The following is a 7,788-nucleotide window of genomic DNA, read 5'->3' as shown; positions in this document are numbered from 1 at the left end:
TTCATTTCACGTTCGTTCACGTTTGTTCACGTTCGTTGACGTTCGTATTGACGTTCGTTGACGTTTGTTGACGTTCATATTGACGTTTATCGACGTTCGTTGACGTTCGTTGGTGTTCTTTATCGTTTGTATTATTCTTTATCGTTCTTTGTTGTTAATATTGACGTTCTTTTGTCGTTTATTTATTATTTTTTTCTGTTGTCATCCTTCAAAAGCCATTGTTTGTCTTCCGGTACCGATCGATTAGATAGTCGTTCATAACCATTTCGGACCTGATTTATAGTCGTTCGATAACCATCCGATAACCGTTCCTGAGTCGCTCGATAGCGATCCTGCGCCATTTGATAGCTACCTGACACCCGTTCCTGAACTGTTCGTTGTTGATTCAGAAACTGTTCGAAACCGTTCGTTAAACGTTCGTAACCGTCCTTTCGTCGTTCATTGCCGCTCATTGTCGTTCGTTGTCGTTGTTGTTTCTGAATTGACTTTAATAATTATATGCTGAAGTTCGTTTATCGCAGTCTGCAACGCTCGCACGTCCTTCTCAAGCGAAGTCAATCTTTCATCTGATTCTTTCTGTTGATTCGTCGAGGTTTTTATACATTGATCCACGTACAGTTTGTTGACGGCGTCTGTATCAGCCTCAGGCTGCGCTAGACGGCGAATCTTGCGCAATCTTGCGTCAAAGTCCGTTGCAACGCGACACAGAGCGTTTTCGCGCACGTAATTTCTCACTATGCCGCTCCAACGATAATACGAATCGTCATCGTTTCTCTTTTCGTATAGCCCAAATTTATTGATTGGCATTTTTTCGATGCGAGTAACATTATTCGACTGGTTCGTTTCGACGACACACAAGTTAATTTATAATTAAACCAACCTCGCGAAGTTCCTCAATAATCGACAGCATCTCATTGTCGTGTGCGTTGTGACCAGCTTGGCGCGAAGCTTCGAGCAATCGTAAGCGATCCACTAACTCGTTAGGATCATCCCAGTGTACGTGATCAATTACATTATGATTTAAGGTCATAGCGTTAGGTAATCCTTTTCCAATCTTAAATTCGTTTTTAAATAACGGTGCAATTACATATTTATACTTGTATCCCTTGTTGGCTAATAATCGACCGTGTGTAACGTGATTGCGTTTATGCGCGTTTGTAGTCAACAATATATCTTTGTACTTTCGTTTATCGTTTTCAGTGTAGACGGAATCATCGGGATATCTCTTAAAGATCAGCTCATAGAGACCGGGTGTGCCAACGTATCGCATACCATTTACAATTATGCGATCGCTACTATCCACGTCAAACTTTTTATTACCTAGCATCATTCCATTCTTGTCCAGATAAATACCGTACACGGTATCAATTATTTTTTCTTTTTCACCGCTACCGTCGAGAAAATCTCCTATGTACTCTTGACCCAACGGACCCAAGTGCTGCGACAATGCTTTTCGACCCTCCGGCGTTTGCAGGCGATTTCGAACAGTCGCCTCGAACGAATTGTTTGTGGTTTCGAAAACATCATCGTTCTCGAGCGACGTTGGTTTTGCAGTTACCGTACGCGGCGTGGACGTTATCCCTGGCGAATCCATCGCTGGCAATTCTGTCGCGTCGTTTGGCATATGCTGCATTGATGGTAAAATCATTGCGTCGTTTGACGTATACCGCATCGATTTGTGCGATTCACTTAACCCGAGGTCTGTCAAAGTGTTTTTTCGTTTTCTCTTTATCTTGCTCTGTATCGAGTCTTTCTGGGTGAACGATGTTTCGACGTCCATGTCATTGTCATGCGGCTCGTCCTTTATCTCGCGCACGCCGGAATTGTCAACGATCTTTTGCAGCGGTTCGATCAGCGGTTCAAAGTGTTTCTTGGTCGCGATATCCTCCTCGATCCTACCGGTTTTCAAGGCGCGATATTTCTTGCGGATCGATTCGCTAGTTTTCTCAATCTCTCTCGCAATTTTCTCACGCTCGCGCGTATCTTTGTTTCCAACCATGTTGACGTTTGTCCAACGTTAACGTATCGATAACAACTAACCACTCCGCGGCACGGCGAACTCGTTAAATCCTTTTCTGTATCGTCCGTTAGTAAGCGCACTATCCTTGTCTATCACTAGAAATCCATAATCACGTTGCCAACAATCGCGGCACAATGCACAAAAATCCTCATACGTCATGTCTGTATTCACGTGATCGTTGTACACGTGCTTCAGGTTGGTACCATCCTGTTTAAACAGGATTAGAAAATTCGCGTTGTCGCGTATAAGATGTTTCGGTATTCTAGCGTACGTCTGACAAAGATAAAAGCAGTCTACGTTTGAGTGTCGTCCCATTGAAAAATACTCTCTTATCGTATCTTGCTTGTCGCATGCCACGTCATCAAAGACAGATTGAATTTGGACGTGCCTTGCTCGGTGGAATGACGTCACTGTTATTAGAGAACGTAAAGTAACCGATTTCGTCGATTGATGTTAACAGATTCTCCAAATATTGATATTTAGGCTGTTGCAACGATTTCGAATACATATACACGTTCTCAAAACGTACTCCATGCGGACTTTCCAGCAAACTTATGAGAACGTTGGTTTTACCGCAATTCGAGGGACCGCAAATGATTCCCCGTATAGTACTCGGCAGCATTTCACCATGCTTACGATTTTCCCCGCTGCCCTCCATCCCCCGTAACTTGTCGTCGTAATTTGTAACGCGTATCGCCAACGGTTGTCGCTCGAACCTCATTTTTTACTAAGTAGAAGGATAGGATCGAACGCCTATTTATATGCGTGTAAAGCCGCGACTCGCTCAGTATCAAAGATGTTCGTGCTGTTGTCGAATCCTTCCGATATTCTTGATCTAAGCGCTGATCAGTTGCAATTTGTACCGAAACCTGTTTTGCTACGAGTGTGCGGCAACTATCTCGATCACGTGTGGGACAAGCTTCCAGAACACATAAAGTTGGATTCGGAGGTTCGAAGCTATCGTCACTGCAACGAGCATTACAATCAACCGTGGCAGAGGACGCACATCGACGGCCCCGCACCGTTGATAAAGAATTGTGTCGAATGCCAGCGGGTTGTGGCTTGTTAAATAACGTGATAAACGCGCTTCCTATCGAGTTACATATCCCAGGATATCAGTTTTGCGGTCCGGGAACGCACTTGGAAAAACGATTAGCCAGAGGTGACCAGGGTATAAATCCGCTGGACGCGGCGTGTCGCGAGCACGATATAGCTTACTCGCATAGCAACAATCTCGCTGAACGACACGTAGCCGACAAGATACTCGCCGCAAAAGCGCGAAAACGAATTACCGCGAGAGATTCGGTTTTGAGCGAAAGAACTGCTGCTGCAGCTGTCTGGGCAGCGATGAAAGCTAAAACGAAGATCGGTATGGGTATGAAAATGAAAAAAAAAATGACGAAAAAGAAACGAGTACTTCCTACGGTGAAACGAGGTGGTATGTTGCCGATTCTACCAATGTTGGGCGTACTCGGATCCTTGATCGGCGGAGCTGCTGGCGTGGCGAAAGCGGTGAACGACAACAAAGTCGCACGGCGTCAACTCGAGGAGCTGCAACGTCACAATCGCGCGATGGAAGGTCGCGGGGTGTATCTTGGTCCGTACACGGGTGGAAAGGGACTGTATCTCGCTCCATACAAAAATGGAAAAGGTGTAACAGCAAAAAGAAAAAAAAAACTCCGAAAAGGCGTTAAAAATGCCCGTGGGTGCAATGACGAACGTACAACTGCATCAACTGGCTATCCGTATGCGTATTCCGTACTTTAGAGGTATTTTTATGCGTAACGCATTACCGATAAGCGGTGCACGTCGAAACGAGAGCGGTATCGTAAACCTGGACGATGCGGCGGGCCCCGGTACTCACTGGGTAGCGTACGCAAAGAGAGACAATCACGTGATGTATTTTGATAGTTTCGGCAATCTTCGACCACCTAAAGAACTCGTGCGATATTTCGGAGACGGTGTGACAAAAATAGAATACAATCAAACGTCCTATCAAACTTACGATCAGAGCATCTGCGGACAACTGTGTCTACTGTTTCTCCGAACGATTGATGCATGTGAATTTAAAGCCTGACAGCGTGCTATTTGACTCAGTATTGGATGGTTTTTTAATCATGTCGCTGATACTTACGCTAACCGGGAAAAGCAGTGCTCTTGCTACAACATACTTTCCAGCCATAGATTTGAGCGATGGCGATTACGAACTCGGTCTAATGAATTTTGAGACATACAACACGATTCCGAACGTAAATGCTTCGAATAACACATTTTACTTTGACAAAGACGATGTGGAAATCACGATTCCCAAGGGATCGTACGAACTGCATGCTATAAATGAGTTTTTGAGACGTACAATTCCACAGAAACATCTGGAACATGTTGTTAACAATAGTGATAAAAAACGTAACAACGGCAGTGATGATAAGAGTGATGATGATAATGATTTTCCGATAGTACTCCGCGCGAATAACAATACGATGAGAAGCGAGATAAAATGCGTCTACAGAATAAATTTTAGCAAGCCCAACAACATCGGATCGCTGCTGGGATTTTCTTCAGATCGTATATTACAGCCGCGAAAATGGTACGAATCGGATCTACCGATTAACATTATCAACGTAAACATTATCCGCGTAGAGTGTAACGTGACCTCGAGCGCATACAGCAACGACAAGCGTGTGCATACGATACACGAATTTTCTCCGAACGTGGCACCAGGATATAAGATCTCGGAAACACCGGCGCAGATCATTTACCTGCCAATCACCGTACGGAGCATTTCGGATTTGACTATACGCGTCGTTGACCAGCACGGGCGATTGCTTGATTTTCGAGGAGAAGAAATTACTGTCAGATTACACGTACGGCGGCTACGGCGATAACGCGTTAGTGGTGGTATATGAGATGCTCGTGTTGAACGGGCACGTGAGAGATAACGCAATATTTACGAAATCAACATTTGTTAGTAAACTCCAATCACCTGGTTGCGCTAAGAAAAAGAAGCTCACCGCGTCAAACGTTGAATTTTTGAAATCTCTGGGATTTGCGGTGCGACAATGACGAACATCTTAAACGTCGAGGACAAGCCGATCTTTGATGATCGCATCGTCAAAATCGAGACTCACACGTAATCCGTTTGCCAATACAACGTTCGAACACAGCGACGAGATAAGAAGACCTATACAACAGCAAGATTTATACACGTTGCCGTCTGAAAGTTTTCTATACATTGAGGGAAAACTTACAATAAAAAAACCAGTTGCGGGGTCTGATGTGAAATTGGGAAATAATTGCGTCGCGTTCATGTTCGACGAGATTCGATACGAGCTCGACGGTGTGGAGATTGATCGCAATAGAAACGTTGGAATAACCAGCTCGCTCAAGAATTATGTAACTATGTCAAGTGACAGAATTATGATCGCAAGTAACGCGGGCTGGGATCCATGGGATTCTCCAAGTGGATACTTTAATTTTTGCGTACCACTCAACATGCTGCTGGGATTTTGCGAAGATTACAGACGCGTGGTGATTAACGCTCGTCACGAGTTGATCCTGATACGCGCGCGCAACGACAACAATTGTCTAGTTGGCGATCCGGCGCGGGAGCCGGAAATTGAATTATTCAAAGTACAGTGGCGAATGCCACATGTGTTACTAAACGAGATAAATAAACTATCGATGCTGCGTGCTCTGGAAAGCGGGCGATACCTCAGCATGGCTTTTCGCTCGTGGGATCTGTATGAGTTTCCGCTGTTGCAGCGCACGACTAAACATTCGTGGGCCATCAAGACTGCTACTCAGCTCGAGAAGCCGCGGTACGTCGTCTTCGCTCTGCAAGCTGGTCGGAAGAACGTCATGCTCGAAGATACGAGCCGATTCGACCATTGCAAACTGATGAACGTAAAATTGTATCTAAATTCGGAATGTTATCCGTACGACGATATGAATCTAGATTTCGATAGAAACAGGTGGTCGATTATCTACGACACGTACGTACGTTTCTGTAAAACTTATTACGGATACGATTATCTCGAGCCGAATCAAACTGTCGCGAATTTTCGGCAAAAAGGTCCGTTCATAATTATCGATTGCTCTCGACAAAATGAATCGATCAAGAGTGCAACCGTGGACGTGCGCATAGAATTCGAGTGTAAGGAGAACGTGCCCGCGAGTACCACCGCGTACTGCCTCATCATACACGATCGCGTGGTTCAGTACAATCCATTGACCAATGTTGTACGCAAAATTACCTAAGTCGCGACGGCACTCTTTTAAGACGATATAAAAATTTACAACACACTGAAATTTACCGCAGTCTGCTCAATAATAACAATCATGTCTCTACCAACGTTTGTGGACCTACAAGGTTTCCTCGTTGGAAGAAATTTTGTCGTGAAAGAATTTGCTTCTCTCAAAGATGGATTCGAACTGTCTTACTATATTTTTGAAAGCCCTGAACCATGGTATAATCTGACCAAGGCAGAGAGAAATCAGGCAATGTGGCTGATTCAAAATCATCATGAAATATCTTGGGAGGCTGGAATGATCCCATACTACACGGCTAAGAGTTTAATTACAAAAGCGGTGACGGGTACAACGACAATGACGATTGATAATAATGAAATTGTCGTGTACGTCAAAGGACATGAGAAGCAAGAATGGTTGCGGGATTTGCTCTTAGACGAGGCGAGACAGAAGATCTATGTCGAAAATATCGAAGCGCATTACAAAGGCATTGAATCTCTAAACAAGTTGGATATTACACATACCCTACGTTGTCAGAATCATGTAAACAATTGTGCTTTACAAAATGTATTCAAATTATTTAATTGGTGGTCTAACAATAAAAATAAAAAGTAAACGAATATATACGTATACGTTGTCTATTATTTACTTCCTTTTATCCGCTCATATTCCTTTTTCCCTCATCTCGTTTATTTAACTTAGAACGATAAGTAGGAAAATATAATTCTAAAAGTAATACGATTCTTCTTTTCACACATTTATTTACCATATAAATTATCATATACAATATTATCCAAAGCGTAAGCAATTAGTTCGCACTCTACAAGACAAGTTTTATCATATTTTTCATGCAATAATTTTATAGCATCGTTTTTATTAGTGATATGATTTTGACGTAAAATAGTGATAAACTGTTTATATTTATCACTCGCGTCGTACGTATTTTGATGCATTTGATGGCATAAATAGTCGACACAATTTTCAAGTTCGTATAGGAACAATAAGGTTGACGGTTTCATGTACATATAATTATCGCGCAACATCAACTTTACAATATTTTTGTCGCGTATTTTTACAAGTTCTATAACCAGATCGCGAACCAAAACTCTTGAAGACACAGTTGATTGCACAAATCGCTCAATATCCGTGCGTTGCTCCATAAACGTTTTCCATGTTGCGTGCGGTAAAATTATCTGGTTGCCTTTGTTGTCGCCAAGCAGTATTTCCACATAGGATATAGGCCCCACGCTGATCCCGATATCCAAATACTTGTATGCCGTGGCAGTCAAAGCATATCTCCTTCCTAGGATACGAGGAGTATAACGCGGCTGCGATAATGTTCTGTAAAAAGAATATAGCGAGCTATAGAATAATAGAAAATAAATATAGAAAATAAATATGGAAAAAATTTTTTAATTATAAATACTTACGATTTATCGCACGCTTCGTTTGGTTGGATCGGAACGTAGTAGTTCATCTCGTATGTTTTTTTTCAAGAAACTTTGAAATCTATCTTCAAC

The 7,788-nt window shown here is 42.9% G+C and overlaps 1 protein-coding gene across 1 annotated transcript; it reads left to right on the top strand.

Moving 5' to 3' along the window:
- Positions 1-5,119: 5,119 nt before the first annotated feature.
- LOC118646916 lies at positions 5,120-6,277 on the top strand. Its single transcript, XM_036290863.1, has one exon. It carries the CDS (start codon positions 5,120-5,122, stop codon positions 6,275-6,277), a length of 1,158 nt encoding a protein of 385 aa, XP_036146756.1.
- Positions 6,278-7,788: the final 1,511 nt, after the last annotated feature.

This window comes from Monomorium pharaonis, chromosome 8 (genome assembly GCF_013373865.1).
Source record: "Monomorium pharaonis isolate MP-MQ-018 chromosome 8, ASM1337386v2, whole genome shotgun sequence".
Lineage (NCBI taxonomy): Eukaryota > Metazoa > Arthropoda > Insecta > Hymenoptera > Formicidae > Monomorium > Monomorium pharaonis.
This window is presented reverse-complemented; position numbering and strand designations above follow the sequence as displayed.

Excerpts from the sequence above, each read along its gene's own strand:
- LOC118646916 (XM_036290863.1), top strand. The coding sequence starts at position 5,120 with ATGATCGCATCGTCAAAATCGAGACTCACACGTAATCCGTTTGCCAAT.